This window comes from Macaca mulatta, chromosome 17 (genome assembly GCF_049350105.2).
Source record: "Macaca mulatta isolate MMU2019108-1 chromosome 17, T2T-MMU8v2.0, whole genome shotgun sequence".
Taxonomy (NCBI): Eukaryota; Metazoa; Chordata; class Mammalia; order Primates; family Cercopithecidae; genus Macaca; species Macaca mulatta.
This window is the reverse complement of record NC_133422.1, coordinates 95,800,861-95,820,951: the sequence shown is the minus strand read 5'-3', so window position 1 is coordinate 95,820,951 and position 20,091 is coordinate 95,800,861. Positions and strand designations below refer to the sequence as shown.

General features: G+C 37.5%; 1 protein-coding gene across 2 annotated transcripts in view; it reads left to right on the top strand.

The window, feature by feature from the left end:
• NALCN (sodium leak channel, non-selective) overlaps window positions 1-20,091 on the top strand; it is a 354,786-nt gene that overhangs the window by 261,805 nt on the left and 72,890 nt on the right. For both annotated transcript variants that reach the window (XM_028837268.2, XM_028837267.2), the window contains exons 17-18: window positions 567-708; window positions 18,308-18,381. In XM_028837268.2, the coding sequence (XP_028693101.1) occupies window positions 567-708; window positions 18,308-18,381 (216 nt within the window). The remainder of the gene's footprint in view (window positions 1-566; window positions 709-18,307; window positions 18,382-20,091) is intronic.

Sequence of the window (20,091 nt, the reverse complement as noted above, 5' to 3'; positions counted from 1 at the left end):
ACTGGGCTGGGTGCGGTGGCTCACACCTGTAATCCCAGCACTTTGGGAGGCCGAGGCGGGCAGATCACCTGAGGTCGGGAGTTCGAGACCAGCCTGACCAACATGGAGAAACCCCCATCTCTACTAAAAATACAAAATTAGCCAGGTGTGGTGGCTCATGCCTGTAATCCCAGCTACTCTGGAGGCTGAGGCAAGAGAATCGCTTGAACCCGGGAGGCGGAGGTTGCAGTGAGCCAAGATTGTGCTGTGGTACTCCAGCCTGGGCAACAAGAGTGAAACTCCATCTTAAAAAAAAAAAAAAAAAAAAAAAAAAAACAGATTCAAAAAACTACCATCAGTTACTGAGTAATATTGCTTGAAAGTTATTTCAAGGGTTTTGCTTTTTAAGCAGGAGTCACTGAGTTTCTAGGAAGCCGTTGCTAATGAAATATTTTCGTCATGGTCTAGTTGTCTATGATCTTTTGTCATTGCTTTATCTTTGCTCAAGCAAACTTATCATTGCAAAATGCTATCACTTGCTCCATTCCATTAATAATGCCTGATGTGCGTATACTTCATTTGCAAAGGGAGAGTTTTATGAAGCAGTTTATCGACCGCCAGCAACAGGACACATGTTGCCTCCTGAGAAGCCTCCCTTCCACCTCTTCCTCGTCCTGCGACCACTCCAAACGCTCAGCAATTGAGGACAACAAATACATCGACCAAAAAGTAAGCTCCGCTGTTTCAAATAACCAGGCTTCTAAAAAGCATGTGTGTTTGAGAAAAGAACTGCAGAGTTCTTTAGGGTCCTGGAATCCAGTTTCTCAAGAGAATAATTTTAAAAAAAAGATTTCATTTGTAAAAGATATCATGAAACCTAACATTTTTTACTGTATGCGTTGAAATTTTGCATTTCTCCGTGTCAGCTTTTGAGCTGCGCCATGTAGCAGCCATGAGACTTTGTAAACATCAAGAGCCTCCCAAATCTGCATTTTCTCATGTGCAGAATAAAGGGCCAGGATCTCCAAGGCTCAGTCCAGGTGTAATGACCTGCCACCTCCTGCAGGTACAACTGCTTATGTATACTTATTACATCAGAGAGAATACCAGAGTAGGTTTCTCTAAAATCAGTCAAAAGAATTGCCATTTATTCAATGCTTAGTATGTGGCAGGAACTTAGGGTCAAGAGCTTATTTGTGTTCTAGTTTACCTATTTCTTTATCATTTGAAAAGTAGATGGGAAAATTTTTTTCAGATTCCACAGCAAAATATTAATAGGGAACCATATATTAAAAAGCAAATTAGGTAATAATTTTAAAGAAATGTAACTTTTCATTTATTCACTTTTTAAAAAAAATAATATAAGGGCTGGGTGCCATGGCTCATACCTGTAATCCCAGCACTTTGGGAGGCTGAGGCCGGTGGATCACTTGAGGTCAGAAGTTCGAGACCAGCTTGGCCAACATGGTGTAACCCCATCTCTACTAAAAATATAAAAATTTGCCAGGCATGGTGGTGGGTGCCTGTAATACCAGCTACTTGGGAGGCTGAGGCAGGAGAATCACTTGAACCTAGGAGGCAAAGGTTGCAGTGAGCCGAGATTGCGCCACTGTACTCCAGCCTGGGCAACAGAGTGAGACTCCATCTCAAAAAAAAAAAAATAAAAGACATAAGACATAAAATGTATTGCCTGGATACAATAAGTAAACATATTTATATATACACACATATACATATAAATATAATTATATAATTATGTAATATATAATATAAATGTATATGTATGTATATATTATATATTATAAAACATATATATTATATATTATAAAATATATATTATATATTAATAATATATAATATGTATTATAATATATTAATATATATTATATATAAATATATATAATATAAATGCATATGTGTATATGTAATATATATTATATAATTATATAATATATAAATGTATTTGTGTGTATATATGTATGCATAGTATCAAACTGTATCTATCAGCTTGGTCACATAATCAATGTCAGTTCAGTTAGAAAATGAAAGATTAATAATTGTATGTTAATATTAAAGAGATTAAACAGTAGAGTTTGCAAAAACATCTAGCTTACTTGCAAGCATTCACTTTGGAATTCCTAGAGTGTTTTTTATTCCTTTGCATTGTTACTGCCCTTTTTCTTTTGCTTATAACAAAATCCATATTTCTCTGTGGTCATGTGACAATAAAATGCCAACTCTTTCATCCTCCAGGATCTTCTTTCTCTCTACATTCTTTCCCTTCCCACAGGGATGAACCCTTTGGAATTCCCTTGCCTTTCTCTTTATCTTGCCTCCCCTTTTTCTCCTCCTTATTCTTGCCTCCCCTTTTTCCCCCTTTTTCACCTCCCCCTTTTCTCCTCCTTTTTCTCGCCTCCCCTCCCCTAATGTGATACTACTTCTCCCGTTTACCTCTCCCCCAGTTCCCAGGTTCTCTGCTGTAGTTCAGTCATGTTGCTCTTGATGAAAATGATGATGATTTTCTGTGCAGGATGCCTCTTCTGTTTTCAAGGATTTCCATGTGTTGATTTTCCTTCAGCCATCTAGAGATGCTATTCTACTATCTTTGCAGAATCCAAGATTGTAGATGACAAGTCTGATGCCAATGTCTTTTTTTTTTCTTTTTAGTAATTAGGCTTTTGTTTGGTAGACTTGGTTTGCTTGTTTCTTTGGGAAAACTTGAAAGATTTTCTGTGTGTCACTGGAGTTCAGAACCTTTCTTAGGATATTTCTTATATGTCTTTTTTCATCAGAACTGCTCCAACGAGAGTCTTTTCAACTCCCCAACTAAGATATTTGCTCAGGGAAATTTCCATTTGTTTTACATTCAATTGTTACTCTTCCATCTGCTTGTTTCTCCCCTAGGATTGCCATCTCTCTGTTTTTGCTCCGTGCTTGGTCTTCCAGGACACTAATTAGATTTCAACTGAGATCATCCTTTGCTTCTAAATTTCTAGTGAAAAATTATGATATGGACATATTACACTTAACTATCCTTAGAGGCTTGCATATTACCCTTAGCTATCCTTAGAGGCTTTACTTTTATCTTTTATTTTATTTTTTTTTTTAGAGACAAGGTCTTGCTGTGTTGCCCGGGCTGGGGTGCAGTGGTTATTCACAGGCACGGCCATAGTGCACTATAGCCTTGAACTCCTGAGCTCAAGCGATCCTCCTGCGTCTACCTCCTAAGTAGCAGGGACTACAGGCATGGCCACCATGCCTGGCTTTTTTTATTTTTATTTTTTTAACTAAACTTGTCACCTCTCTTCTTCACAGTTATAATCCACTCAACACTGTGCGCAGGGCATGGAAGCAGAACGTCTTATGTCAGTGGATAAACAAGTGGGAAGATAGTGTCTTGCCTTCAGCCAGTCAGTCTGAAATTGCAGTTTGCATAGACTAGAAAGCAGGTTTTGTTTTGTTTCCAAAGCAGATTGTAATCCAGAAGTCTGGGCTGTGGTTGTGACCGCTTATCTCCAGGAAAAGGATTGAGAGCTGATAGGCGTTATGGCCAAAGTCACAAAACCATGACATGCTTTTAAAAATCTCTAGTAACACTATCCCACCGGAAACACAAAATTGAAATATGAGTTTATTTTCTCTCTAAAAGGAAATGTGATTGTTTCTCATATTTCCTGAACACGGTATTTTGATTTGGTGAGGACAAACATAAAAAGATGCTTGAGAGGTGTGTGCTGGGCTGAGGAGGAGTCGAAAGAGAACGTGACCTGCCCCTCTGAGCGCCCGCCCGAAGCGAACCCTCCCCAGGTACAGATGGAATAACACGGTTTATCCCATACAGCATGTATTATTGCTCCCACTTGGAAAGTGGAATGTCAAAAACGTATTTTTTCTTCATCAGAGGACCCTATATGGGAGGCAGCAAGACAACTGCTCCTGTTACTTATCCACGCTTTCTTAAAGCTTTGACTTGATCTAGGTTGTCAGAAAAGTAGACTTAATTCTTTTCAGGATCCACCATTTTCGGCAATAGTTCCCACCGTTCTTGGTGTTCTTCATAACACCCTTGTCGAGTGCCCCTGGGCCAGGGAAATCGAAAGCAGAAAATCCCTCTTCAAAGGATTTCCGTGATAAGGATTTAATTGAAGCAGAAATTGTGGAGACAGCATTCTGGCATTTGTATTATAAATACGGCAAGCCTTTTTCATTTTTATTAAGAAACTTGAAAGCCGCTTAAAAACAAGAGCGTATAAACACAGAACAAAAATTCCAATCATAGACCCTACCACCATTAGCTCCCCTTATAAAGTATTTTCCGGCGAGCACTTGGAAATTTCCATTAAAATCCCAATTGCCTTTGGAGATGCTAGTCACAGTAAAGTGGCAGGCAAGGTTCTTCACTCTACATGAAAAAAAAACCACCCAGCCCTCTGCAAATTGTGCAAATAGAGGCTATTTTTCCTCAGTGACTGGAGTGAAAGGAAAAGGACATTAGAGAATGGCTTATCGGTGATTCTCATAACACACACAAAGGAACAATAAAATAAAACTGTTCTCTTAATGGTTATCTTGTACAGGAGAAACTTCTGACTTCGCTGTGCTAGAGGGAATCACCTTTCTCTTTCCAGGGAAAATAGTGAAGCCCCAGGTACCTGAAGACTATAAGTTAAGGGAGGGAAAAAAACTGACAGCAACCCCACAAGGGAGCTGGGGTTTGATGAAGCATTGCAGAAAACACAAAAGCACATTAGGCAAGATTTTCTCCCAGTAATTACCCCGGCTTTGAACAGGGATGAGTAATTCCCATGGCAACCTCACTTTGCAGAAACCATGTTTTTAAAAATAGCCCCGGTGGATCACCTTTATTATGCAGCTTAAAATACCTGTCCTTCTCCCAGAAAACAACCAGCAAACAAAAATCTTTAAAATCTTGGGATTGACCCAGATCCTAAAAGGAAAAGACAGGAAAGAGTATTTTCTGCCTGTCGTTTGAGACTCCATAGAAACGACCTTCCCAAGTGATCATTCCCCCATCCCTTTATCCTGCTACCTCCCTTGCCTGTGAGCAATTGTGAGACGTTCCTTTTCTTCCTGATTCAAGGATCTTGAGAGGGGCTTTTCCAGTTTCCAAGCAAAAAGCAAGCAAGCAACAGTTTCTACTTGTATTTTTCCTCCATATTATTGAAATTAAACTCTAGATTCCTTAAACAAAGTGGTGATTAATAAAGTGAGATGTGAACTTGATTTTCCAGTAACCCTGTAATAAAAGCAGCCCACTCTATCCTCCGAAGCGAGGCATCCAGTCAAGGTCTCACCTGTGGTTGAGTCTAGGGCATCTCACTGCCCTGTGGCCTGAGGATGGTTCTGTACTGCTATCTTGGCTGATGCACCGTTTCCTATGTCAGAACCTGCAATAGCCTGGGAAACATGAGTGAACCTCCTGGAGCCACGCCAGCCTGAGACATGTGGAGGATGAGGGCTGTCCCAGCTCCTCCACCTCGTGCCCCTGTACTTCCCAGCATAGAATCTGAGCCCATATAATAATGAACAGTGAATATTTCTCTGACAGTAAGGCAATGTCTGCCCACCCTCTTGTCAGCCTCCTTTCTGCTGAAGCATATAGATAGTTCTTTAATAAGCCTTCACAATGAACAGCTAGCTTATGTACAGTAAAGAGGAAGATGAGCATTGGAATGACTATGTGTTGTTTACCCATTTTATTTTATAACTCATCAACATTCATTCAGTCATTCAACAAACATTTATAGAGCACCCATTATTCATCTGCCATTCTCTGGGCTGTGGGAATTCAACAGTGAGCAAGATGCGAACTGTACCCTTGAGAAGCTCATAGTCCAATGGGAGGAAATGCACACACATGCATAAAAGTAAAAAGTATTACTGGAACCATGAGGCAGAACCTCCTAAGTTCCCCTTACAGAAGAAACATGATTGATTGATAGAGGAAGAAAGCACCCCAGGCAGAGAGGGACATATCTGCAAAGGTATGCAAAGCATCAGGTGCTTGATGTAACTGTTTGAGAGAAACCGGGTAGAAGAGTGATTAGGTGGTGCAGGTTCCAACACTCATCAGTGGAGATAATTCTCATTTTCAAGGTTTGTTGTGAGAATCAAATAATGTAATCATGTTAAATACCTAGCGTTGCACCTGGGCTAGCATATGTTCTGTGCCTCTACAACCAGATAAGAAAGATTACTGTTATTAAACTGTACCATGAAGTCAGACTCAGCAAACAGACTTCGATTCATCAATTAGGACAAAAGACTTTTACATACATTTAACCTTCAGATGTAACAGTCTAGTCGAGTGCAATATATTAATTACTGATCAATTTCCTTATTGTACATGAATCTGATTTTTTTTTTTTTAGAGTTTGATTTTTGTTGATATTTTAGTTGCTATCACCATTGTCTACATAGTGTCTTCAAATCTGAAGAAGTAAGTTAAGTCATTCTGGAAAGATTTACTCTTCTGTTTTGTTGATTGTCATACAGCATTTTATAATGTTCTATGTGATTGTAGAGTGCCTGATAATTTGTTCTGGTAAATCCTCGCATAGCAAGTCACTCAGCCTGATCTATAATTTCCAGGATGAATGAATGTTCGTTCACCTTAGAGAGAGAGAGAGAGACAGAGACAGAAGGAAAGAGAACAACCTGTTTTCATCTTTAGGGCTTTTGCTCTCTTGAAAGAATTTTTTTTAAATAATGGCTTAGCATCTCTGCAGTACCATTCAAGATGTATCTCCAGGAAAAGAGTGACAGATGACATGATGCTACCATGTAACTATGGGTTGTATCTCAAAGGGAAGAATTGGTGTTCATCATGTCAAATATGAAAACTCTATACACTTCTCTCTAGCTTAAAAATGCTTTAGTAGATAATGGATTCCCAATTTAGCCACAATAATGGAAAGGAAATAAAAAGATGCATAATATAAAATCTAACCAATTTTTCTTCTTACTGGTCTTTGCAGTACATCCTCAAGCTAAAAACAAAGTATCTATGTGTGTGAGCACTCACCCTTTTGTCCAGCAATCATTTTTGCAGACCGTTATATGCAAACAGTTTGCTGGGCCCTGAGTAAACAAACACACCTTTCTATCCTCAACTAACATAAGAGTAGGAATTCCCTCTCAATGATTATTTTTGCAGAATATTTAACTGTGTAACCATTTTTAGGTTGGAATTATATATCAGCTGTTTGTATTCCTTAGTAAATGTTCATTGAGAGTCAAAAGTAAATCAGTCTAGGATTAAGAATTTTTTATAGGTAATATAAAAGAGTTTTAATCACATTTTCTATATTATGTACAAAAGAGGTATCAAGGAGTTAAGGCTGCTGCTAAATCTATCTTGGAAATTTACATTTTACTCTTCCTTTTAAACTTTTTCTTATTCCGAGTATAGTTTTACTTATAAATTTTCTCTTCTATTAAGTGACATGCTACTCTCAGTGTGTTGTATTTGCTGCTGATGATGGTGTTCAGTCCAAGTCCTGTTTCCTTGTGTTGCCACAGATTTTAAATTTGGAATTTCTACACCCATAATCCCAGCACTTTGGGAGGCCAAGGCTGGTGGATCACCTGAGCTCAGGAGTTCGAGACCCTCCTGGGCAACATGGTGGAACCCCATCTCTACTAAAATACAAAAAATTAGCTGAGCATGGTGGCACACACCTGTAGTCCCAGCTACTCGGGAGGCTGAGGCGTGAGAATTGCGTGAGCCCGGGGGCGGAGGTTGCAGTGAGCCAAGATCGTGCCACTGCACTCCAGCTTGGGCGGCAGAGCAAGACTCCATCTCAAAATAAAAAAAAAAAAAAGTGGAATTTCTAAATTCACAAACAGGTTAAATGCATCTGACATTTACTCTAGAATCACAAGCCCACTCACCTTCTTTTGTCTGTGCAGATTTCCAATCTTTGCCTTCCTGTTTATATTAGATATAATCATAAAGTCATTTTGTCTTTTACTTTTGTAATTAAAATCTACCTAGCATATATTTATAGTTTATCATTAAATACTATATATTAAACCTATCTAAATTTGTTTCAGTAATCAAAGATATTGCTTTTCCCTCATTTTTTGCACAATTAGTTTCATTATTTGATGTGTAAGATGTTAGACTTTTGACCACAGGGACCCCACGCTACTGTGTTAGTGGCCGAAGCATTGTCATAAAATTCAAGTGCAAAACTAATCAGATCAATTAAGTTTTAAATTGTTTAGTTTCTAATATTACAAGATGTTCCTATATATCAACTTAGTTGATTCATTTCAGAATAAGCAGTCCCTCTTTGTAATTTTTACCTCATTCATATTTTTTATTTTCAAGGACTAACTACATTAAAATACATAAAACAGAAAAAGGAGTAAAAATTGAAAATAATATTTTAATATGAAATTAATTCAATTTTTTAATCTGAAGTGAATTCAATTTTTGTCTAGCACTGTGCACCAACAATACACAGTGCTAGACAATGAAAGAAAATGTAATAAACAAAGAATACATTATCCATATCCTAAGAAGTTTACAATCTATTGGAATTCACAGAAAGATAAAAAGATGTTTCACACAGGGCAGGGATCAACTTGTACTGGGTGCCTTGGAGCCCAAAGGAAGGGTGAAGATTTAGCGTATGTGTGGCGTGCACACACGTGCACATGCAGGTTTATATGCATATTTTAACTCGTACACATAGTGTTTTTACAGAGTTCAGAACATATGATATTGAAATAACTTACAAGAAGAAATCTTGACCCATCGTCTAAAATTCTCTTTTCACAAAATTCTCATTTTAAGATACTCTTCAAAGCTTCACAACGTGGCATTATAATGGTATTCACTTTTATATATATCCATAATCAAAATTTTAATCTTGCTGATGCTCACATTAATCACCTTTTAAAATTTTCTTTCTAAGCATAACGTCAATTCCAGAGAAAGTTTATTTTATAGAAACATCTTGCCAAACACATGATCTATCGTATGCACTTTGGGATTTATTTTGAATTCATGGGTGCATGAAAATTCAACTACAGTCAAATGAGATATCACCTTCAACCCATGCAATTTTAAATAATTGCTTATTCCCAATTACTATATTTTATTTGGGAGGCTTATTCAATAAAGTGACTCATTACAATAATTACACCTTTCTAGCAGAAATGACATTCATCAAGCCGTATTCATTGGATGATGATTTTGTACCTTATGGTCATATGTTTTTATAATCACTTTCCCATTTATTATTAACCTGTTAATATTTTTAAAGTGAGAAAAGAAAAATGGAGCCACTCAAATTTTTCTCAGTTAGAAACAGAAATGTATTGTTAACATTGTAAATCAAAAAAACGACTGAATATTTATAATACTTGTGGTATGCTTTGTCAAATATATATTGATGGCTTCATTCTGAAGGTGGTTTCTAGGGTCAAGCTATGGTTCTTTAGTGCAGCATCTTTATGGGTCTAAGCAGTGCAGCATCCCAAAGGAATCTATATTCAAGATAGGTCTGTGGTTACTTCTGGGTGATCGAATTAATCAAATTAATATTCTGATTGATTGAGAGTTTTCATGGATCCCAGATTTTAAGGAATCAGTAAGTGTAAAATATAAAAAATGTGATCATACTAGCTTTAAAGAGTTAGGAAATGTATTGATCTCTCTCAGTGCTTCAGGGTCATTATACTGAAAATGAATTATACATATGTAGAACAAACAAAAAGTTGGTTAGTTTTGATTTTGCATTAGGATGTGAGAATAGCAAAAGTTTATGATATGTGTAAACCAAATATTTCAAGTCAAGCAGGTAATATTTTGTTACAATATAGTTTAGAAAATGCTTTTTTATACTAAGCGTAGTGACATTTTAGATAGACATCATAATGCAGTGAAAAGATTTTAACACTGAAGCTGCAGGATCCAGAGTTCTAGTAATAATTTTGCAATTTATTATCTGAGTGAACTTAGACAACTTAATTTTTATGAGTCTTAGATCTTTAATCTGGAAAAAAAGAGATAATAATACCTTACCTGCCTATGAGGATTAGTTTGAAGATTAAGTTTAAAATATGTGTATATCCCCTCAGCACAGATCAAGGAGCCAAGAAATACAGATGTAGAAGCTTTAAAATGTACATTTTTAAGTGCGCAATGGGCATCTATAAAATTCTTCATTCAATGACTAGAGAATAACATTCTAATTCAAGAACACATGAATGAGTTTTAAATGTAACCATTTACTATACCACAAGGACATCTAAACATATACACATCAATGTCCTAGAAAAGATAATATTTGACCAAAATGTAATAAAATCCGAAACCTAACAATAAGAAAATAACAACCACAAAAAAACCCTACACATTCAGAAATTTAAAACTACTTTCAAATAAGCAAAGAAGAAACACCAATGAAAATAAGAAAATATCTACAACTAAAAAATAATGAACAAAAGATACATCAAACTTGCACCAAACTTGTGGGAAGTAGTTAATGGCATTTTTAGCAGAAAAAATACAGCCCTGAATGACTATCTAGTAAAGAAAGGCTTAACTTAATCTTCCAAGCATTCATTTCAAGAATTTAGAAAAATTAACCAAGAAAACAGTAAGAGAGCAGAAAGAAAGAAATGATAAAGAGAAAAGCAGATATTAATCAAATGGAAGGAAAAGAAGTGATAAATAATATCAACAAAATTGAAATTTTGTTCTTTGGAAACAGTCATAAAATTGATAAATCTACTTCAAAATTCAAGAAAAAAATTAAGGAGATTTCTTCTATAAAGTTGACAGAGGCATTGGCATTGTTTTTTAATCTTGAATTCCCACATGAAAACAAAAAGAATACCGATATATCAAAACCCCAATTCTATAGTTAATATTTACCATAAAACTCGGTAATCCACAAACCCTAAATAAAAACAAGTGTAGACAAACAAATAGCCGCATGATTTGCATGCTATTAGTGTCTGTGGGAGGAAACCAAGCTTAGTTACAGAGCATCCAGTGTTCATGGAACAGTAGAACATCTTCTTAGCTCCATTCTGAAATTAAAAATCCAGGAGCGCAATCAAAATTGAACAAGCCAGGGACAACAGTGATCAGGATAAAAGCAGAGCCAGACAAAATTTGCAGGGGGAGGAGGATTGGGAAACAGAGCTTTGAAATTCCAGAAAGAAAGCTACCATATTTGATCACTATATTAAAACAACAGAAGAGGAAACTCTGAAGTTAGAAGAGAAATACTAAACTGTTTGGGAAAGCTAATTTTGTATAAAAACGAGTAAGAGAAAATTATCAAAGCCAAATTCCTTGCAAGGGTTATTATAAGAAAAAAACAATGAGCAGAATACTGTCCCCGTAGACAAGGAAAGCAGCCCATAAAAACGTGCTCTAACCAGCTCAAACTGTAGCATACTATTGAAAAATTAGTTAAAGGACATTAAAAATTACATCAGGATGAAATAGCTCAAAAGCAAAAGTTGGAAAAACTCAGAAATGAGGTGCCAGAACTCAGAAAAGTTATAAATTAAAGCAATGAAGACTAAACTAGAAGGAACATAAAGAGACCTCAGATGATTCAAAAGTGAGAAATAGAAAATGAAGAAGAGGAATTTTTTTTTTTAAATCAAAGAGAAATGGAAAAAAAGATGAAAATGGATTTGCAAGAAAAATGACAAATAGAAGAAAGTCGAAAGTCCAACATCTGCATTATAGGTGTCCCTAAGGAAGAAAAACCACAGCAAGAGTATAAAACATGTACTAAACTTCCCCGAAACATAAAAAGATTTGAAACTATATATTGACAGCACACACCTAAAAATACTGGAGTAAATGATTAAAAGCAATACATACACCAGACAAATGACAGGTCTTTAAATTTAAAAAATAAAAAATGGTATCTAGCCCAAATAAGAACAAGTGATTTATAAAGGAAAGAACATTAGATTATCACTAGATTTTTCAGCAGCAATGCTTTATGTCAGAAGAAAGTAGAGTAACATATATAGGATGCCCAGGGAAAGAATATCTGAGCCAGATTTTTTCCATCCTGAAAACTGACTTTCAGCTTTCAAGGTCAGAGAAACTGCTTTCAGATCTAAGAATATGAGTAATGTAAGATACAAGTAATCGGGCCGGGCGCGGTGGCTCACGCCTGTAATCCCAGCACTTTGGGAGGCCGAGGCGGGCGGATCACAAGGTCAGGAGATCGAGACCACGGTGAAACCCCGTCTCTACTAAAAATACAAAAAAATTAGCCAGGCGCGGTTGTGGGCGCCTGTAGTCCCAGCTACTCGGGAGGCTGAGGCAGGAGAATGGCGGGAACCCGGGAGGCGGAGCTTGCAGTGAGCCGAGATCGCGCCACTGCACTCCAGCCTGGGCGACAGAGCGAGACTCCTTCTCAAAAAAAAAAAAAAAAAAAAAAAAAAAAAGATACAAGTAATCTTGTTTCAATGAGCCTTTAATCTACTAAAAATCATGCCTCAGACAACCTAAATGAACTCCAAAAAGGACTCTTAAATCATTTGGCATAAAAATTCACATTCATATGTAAGGACTAAGACTACATAAAGATAACAGGAAGAGTAAAATATGTAACAATTATTTGTTCTCGTATGGATAGAGTACAGATACACAAATGAGGAGGTGAATGGGAAGAAGATATGCAAACCCTTAAGATAGTCAGAAGTTTTCTTGGTTGTGTATTTTTATTGAGACTATTGTTTATGAAATGTAAAATAAAACTGAGTCACTGTGAGACAATCTAATTCTGGCATCCCTTGTGCTCTTGATAATCAAGAGTGCTCTTTGTGGAGAAAAAAGGAGACATAGATATCATATAGAAAAGCTTAGGTAAAAATAAAAATCCTAAGGAAAAGGTGGCACGTATATACCATGGAATGCTACACAGCCATAAAAACGAATGAGCTCATGTCATTTGCAGGACATGGATGAAGCTAGAAACCATCATTCTCGGCAAACTAACACAAGAACAGAAAACCAAATACCGCATGTTCTCAGTCATAAGTAGGAGGTGAACAACGAGAACATATGGGCACAGGGAGGGGAACATCACACACCGGGGGCCTGTCAGGGGACAGGGTGGCAAGGGGAGGGATAGCATTAGGAGAAATACCTAATATAGATGACGGGTTGATGGGTGCAGCAAACCACTGTGGGACATGTATAGCTATGTAACAAACCTGCATGTTCTGCACATGTAACCCAGAACTTAAAGTATAATTTAAAAAAAAAAAAAAAAACACAAAAAAACCTGGGTCCTGAATTTAAATTGAAAACATCAGAATAAACCCAGGCAAAATCTTTGAAACAGTGACCAACTCCATAGCAGTGAGCGTCTGTGGACTCATCTAGATATGTTCTTGAAACACCGTTTTCCAATTTTCCAATAAATAAACCAGGGCTTCTTGAAGAAGATGATTGATTTTGAATAGGAAGTGTACAAGATGACTTTGGGGCATCTTGTACTAGGAACAAGGAAGCTTTGTCAAAGACAACGAGGGCCATATAAAAAGAATCTATGGACTGACCAACTTGAAAAACTCCCAATGAGCACAGTAGAGATAATGTGACTTAGAGTAAGACTGGTAATTAACATGGACTGAAATCCATTAAACATCAAATATGTTTAAATCTTGAGTTCATCATGACATTTTAAAAACAGTAATTGGTTACCTTGAGAGGATGATAGAAAATCAATTAACCATATAAAATTAATAAGTAAAAGTCGATAATCAAGCATTTATCTTGGCTTTTCCATACCAATTTTGCTACTGGTAACCAAATAATAAAGGAGGGAAAGCACCTCATTATAAAACTATCCCAACTAATAAATGAAAAATAAATGACAATTTTGCAAACTGAATGAAGTCAACGGATCTAAGAAATGAACATCAAGACCCGTGGCATCACAAAAAGAAACACACACGCTCTGTTCCTTTCGATGGAAGAATCTGATGCCACCTATGGCCTTGCCAAAGGGATGAAACCAGAGTCTGTCTGATGAAACCTCTGGAACCAGCTGCCAATTTTCAGGAAATAGAAGAACGTGTTGAACTGTATCAAGAGTGTACTTTTGGCAAAATCCAGACTCTCTTGGCTGGGTGCGGTGTTTTACTCCTACAATCCCAGCATATTGGGAGGCCACGGCAGGAGGATTGCTTGAGTCCAGGCATTTTAAGACCAGCCTGTGGAACATGAAGAAACTCCATCTCTTTTTTAAAAATATTACTTAGCTGTATGTGGTGGCTACTCAGCTACTCAGAAGGCTGGGACGGGAGGATCGCTTGAGCCCAGGAGGTCAAGACTGCAGTGAGTCATGATAATGCCACTGTATGCACTCCAGCCTGGGTGACAGAGTGAGACTCTGTCAAAAAAAAAAAAAAAAAAAAAAAAATCCAGACTCAAAAACTACAGGTCGAATGGCCCAGGTTTCTCTGTTTTAAGGGGAAAAAAGAGTAACATGTACATTAATTAGAAGACATTGCCAAAAAATCAGCAAGATTCATACATTGGAATGTCTTTCAGGTCCAAATTATTCAATCACAAATAACTCTATGGAAATTGAGTTGAAGTTTTGAATTATGTGTTAAAGTATATAATTCTGGAAACGTGTTTTACCTTAGAAGTTCAAGACTTTAAATATATCGCTATATTGTTGATAATTTAAATTTAATTTACTTGTTTTGAGTTATTAATCCTGTCAAATAATTGTTATCTGAAGCAGTTGGATGTTTTCAGTTTACAAACAAAACCAAAGAAAATCTTTTTCAATGAATCTTTGACTTTTTTCAAAGTAAACTCGTTGTAATTACATCATTCATCTCCTTCCTTTGTATTCCCACATCTCTGATATGTTTAGATCCAGAATGAGCAATTACTGACTCCTTTCATAGCTGTAATTTACAATTTCAGATCTGAAATCACTTATCATGAAATGGATCTCCGTATTCTTTGTTTTGCTAATTATTTCAGGTGATTGTCAATAGCTTTTAGAGCCAGAAGAGGGCACTGCAGAGCAGTGTAGCTCTGAGTTTTTGCGACTAGCACAGTCTAAGAACGCTCTTTGCCAAAAAAATGTGCAAAGCTTTACTATAGAAGTAAGAAAATAAGAAGGGAATAACTAGATAATCACTATCGGCCTTCTTTATTTAGTAGAAAAAAACAAAGTATGTAACCATCTAAATACATATCTAGGACATCAAATATAATATCAAATATATATATATATGTATAAATAGATGAAAGAAGACATATATATGTATGTGTGTGTCCTTTCCTTCTTTTAAGAACATCCCAAAGGCCGGGTGCGAGGGCTCACACCTATAATCCCAGCACTTTGGGAGGCCGAGGTCCGTGGATCACTTGAGGTCAGGAGTTCGAGGCCAGCCTGGCCAACATGGTGAAACCTCGTCTCTGCTAAAAACACAAAAAATTAGCCAGTGTGGTAGTGCATGCCTGTAATCCCAGCTAATGGGGAGGCTGAGGCCACGAGTATTGCTTGAACCCAGGGGGTGGAGGTTGCAGTGGGCAGGGATCACGCCACTGCCCTCCAACCTGGGCAACAGAGTGAGACTCTGTCTCAAAAAACAGAACAAAACAAAACAAAAGGAACATCCCAAAGCTAAATCTGATGTTTCTCTATTACAATATTTATTATCCTGGTACCTCTGGCTTTAGTTATAAAAATAGTTCTCAAGTACTCCCTTGTGTGGATTAATACTGTATTTTGTCTTAGATCAAGTTCAGGACAAAGGCCATTTAGTAGCCTTTTAGCAATCTTGTTCAGGGCAGAAATCATTTAGGCAATAGTGTACCAGGTATTATCCCAAAGGTTTTTCCCAACATGAAATTGCAGGGGCAGTAGATAAGTGACTGGTTTCAGACTCTCATCTTCCACTGAGGGAAAAACAACTAACACATGTCTTTGTCCTTTCAAGACGAAATGAGAGTTGTGGGATCTGGAGGCCTCTCTTAAAACTCACTGTCACAGGGCCTCTGTGCCTGGGTCTGCCTCAGGACTATGTGTGTTCTTAGGTGTCTAAAGAGCAGATGCACCATGATGATGGGGCCACCAGCTGAGTCTTCCATTTCCAAAAGCAGCTCCAAGCAGCTTTCCTTAGGAGCTGAGCTTTCAACTCAGAGAGGTTAAATCCATGCCAAAAGTCAACTCTTGGCCAGGCACCGTGGCTCACGCATGTAATCTCAGCACTTGGGGAGGCTGAGGTGGGTGGATCACAAGGTCAGGAGTTCAAGACCAGCTTGGCCAATATGGTGAAACCCCGTCTCTACTAAAAATACAAAAATCAGCTAGGCCTGGTGGTGGGCACCTGTAATCCCAGCTACTCGGGTGGCTGAGGCAGGAGAATCGCTTGAACCTGGGAGGCAGAGGTTTCAGTGAGCCGAGATTGCGCCACTGCACTCCAGCCTGGATGACAGAGCAAAACTATCTTAAAAAAAAAAAAAAAAAAAAAAAAAAAAAAAAAAATTATGCCAAAAGTCAACTCTTTCAGGAGAGGAGAAGTAGGGAAGTTTCATGATTCATCATTGGAAATAGCATATATGTGCTACCAAGAAAATGGAATTTCCAAATGGATGGTATCCACTCTTGTCTCCTTGTCCACACATTAATTTTTCTCCTAAGAATTCTAGTGAATCATGAAACCAATTCAGTTTTTTCATTTTTGAACAGGAAAATGAATGAACCAACTTTCCTCATGAGGGGGAAATTGCCAGTATGTTCAGTGATGCTGATCTTTATTACTTATTTGCTGTAAAATATGAAAAGTGGATTACTAGTTTTGATGTTATCCAGGTTATCATTTGTGACTAAAAAGACCTGTTTGTTACTCTGGTTCTTCTCCACTATGGCTTTATGAACACATTGGCTGACATTATAGCATTTGTTCACAGCTTTGTTTGTAGAATGGGGTGCTGTGAGTTTGTACCTCCACATACCTAACCCTTGTTGAAAAGAAACTAACTGGGTGGCCTATTTTTACTGAGTACAGAGTTTTCTGTCTTCCGAGGGTTTTCTTTCCCCACTCAACTTTGAAACACAGGATGCCCTGGAAGGCTTCTTGCCTGGTTTCAAGATCTGGCTAGCATAGCACTTATACAGGTAGTTTGCACCAAATTAACTTGCCCTGTGCACACATGTCCACTTCAGTCCTTCACCCAGCGCTGCCTTTGCCTCTAGGACCCTTAGCCTTCCTTCAAGGCCCAGTATAACCTCCACTTTTTCAGTGAAGCCTTTGCCGACTAGTCCAGACTTGCTGTTCCACCTCAAAGAGCTCCAGCCCCTCTCATCTCGTTTTTTCTCCTCTATGTATCATCTAGCGCTGTGCCATCTACTGCACTGTACTTGTCAGTGATGATCTCATGTGTCCTACTCTTGTCTTCCTATCTAGGCTATTCCCTACTAGAAACCAAGAACTCCACATTCTATTTACCCTAAATCTGCTATGGTCACTAATACCATGCTAAGTATTCAGTAAATCTAATCTATTAATCTATTGATCAAAATGAACAAGTTTCAATTACTATCTTCAGTCTGACTACTGGAGTTACACTTTCCAGTTGTTTATTATTTGTTCTAGTTATTATTGTAAATCTATTTATTATGTATTATTATGAGAACATAATGGCCCATGTCCCTGTTTTCTCTTTGCCCTTCTTCTGCCTGCTTTAACTCCTTGTATGCCTTCCACCAATCTAGCATCTGCAACTAGTAAGCCACGCAGAACTGAGCTTGGGGAGTATATTTTTGAATTTATAGTCAGCATCCAGAATGGTTTTCTCCTTAGTTCTCTTCTCTGGAGTGATTTTATCATCGCCAACTAGCAGGCAAACTTGAATGCCCGTTTGGTTCATTCCCCATGCCTGCGAGCAAAGCAACTCCTAAACTCATTGTTCAGATTAGTGTTAGGTTCCAGGCCAAGAACCTGCAGCAGACATAATGTGGATTAGAGAACAATGCACTAATCAAAGACAAATAAGGAGTCCAGTATGAGGGTCAATATTAAAGTCTTTGGAAACTGAAAAGTTTATTATCAGAGTAAGGCACAGCCAATGCACCACCCGTGGCTGGGACGTGGCGCCCCACAAGTTTGTTCATGGTACTACCCAAATAAAAGTAAAAATAGAATCGTCAGTCGTATGATGATGTTTTAGCGAAAGATATTCATGTTTCATGTTTTAACAATGTCATCTATTGAATGATTTGACAGTATATTATTTCTTAACATTCCATAACTAAAGTCATACTTTTATCATTTTCAGCTTCGCAAGTCTGTTTTCAGCATCAGGGCAAGGAACCTTCTAGAAAAGGAGACCGCAGTCACTAAAATCTTAAGGTAACACCAATTAATGTTGACACATATTTAAACACAAGTGGGATTATATTAAACAAAAAACAGCTTTTTGAAAAATGAATTAATGTTCTGGGCCTCAGCATATACTTTCTGCCAGAAAGTAGATTTGAGTATCTATACATTTATAAATAATATAAAAGACATTATTAATGTCATTTCTAAAACTATATATATTTTATTAGCTCAGTAGGCCTTTCTTTCAAGTATTTAAACATAAATTATAAGTATAAACATTGGCCAAAAGGTGAAAATAACTTACTGTTATTTTTAACAGTTTTATATCTTTTGTGATATGTAAAGGAGAAATCACAATCTGAAGTATAAATGGTGAAAGAGCAAACGCTTTCATTATAGTTCATTACACTATTAAGAACACATCTATTAAAAATCTGGAAAGAATAAAAAGTATACCCATCTTAGAATGCCTATGAAAACATATACTTTTCATGCTACTTTCTAGAAGATACCCTGAAATGAAGTATCAATGAGAAAATTAAGCAACCTGCTTGAGTATTTTATAAGACTATATGTTATAGAGTAGCATGATGAGTATAAAAACACATAAGCATTTGGAATATCATGTTTTGGTACATATATTACATAGACATATGTAAATGACACAACTCAAGATTGGGAGCTGGAGGTAGGATCGCTCACAAGGCGAGTGGACAGATTCATGCCAGGAAGTCCCTTGCAAACCTGTGGTGAGTGGTAAGGAGTTCTAGCTCCCCTCTACTAGCTTCATTACTAGGTATAGACATTAAAGCTTTCTCTCCAGATGCATGTTACTATAACTTGGAAGACTGTGTGAGGAAATAAAGCTTAGTATATATGATCTTTAAAACTATTCTAACTTTATACTACTACCTAAAATTTGTGTGCAAATAAAATTCCTAACTAATCAAGACAGTGTTTCTCTCTATATTGGCTGGCATTCATGCATAGAGTTAAGTTTGTGTTGGAGTAGCTGTTATAAGATGAAAATAAGTATTTCTAGGGCTTGTGTATTATCACCACAAAATGTGATGAGATAAACAGACAAGGTCTTATCGAAATAGACAACCTAACTCCCAACTTAGGCTTGCTCCTGACTGGCTGGTAACTCCATCCTGGTATTACTATCAGATTATGCAGTGAGGCTGGCCTTGAATCACACATGTTACATCAGGATCATGATTCCAGCTACATGTACACCAGACAAGTTCATGGGTAGGGTTCTACAGCAATGCTGATCCACTCACTAAAAAGAGAAATTCACCCTCAAGCCAGAAACTACCTACAAGGACATCATAATTCTTAGTCTGCATTGAGAATCTGCCTGCCAAGTCAGGAACTACAGGGACGTTACTCATGTTTCCAGAGCCACTGCCTTGCAGTGTAAATGGGCTTTCTGTGTCAACGAGTTCCCAGAGACTTTCTGAGGCAGATGCAGAAACAGATACTTGCAAGGAAGCTATTTCCAGACCTCATCTCCCTAGGAACTCTTTCTTAAAACTGATCTGTCACTTTACCTTTTTCACCCTCCTGTCCTTATTTACCCCTCTCTCAGTTTACAAAAGAAAGGTGAAACTCTCACTCATCCAGAAACTATGGTATGTATTAATCTGGGATGTAAAAATCCTCTGGATTGCCAAGCAAAAAGACCATTCCCACCTGGCTTTCTCCAAAAAGAGGGTCCCATGGGGCCATGCC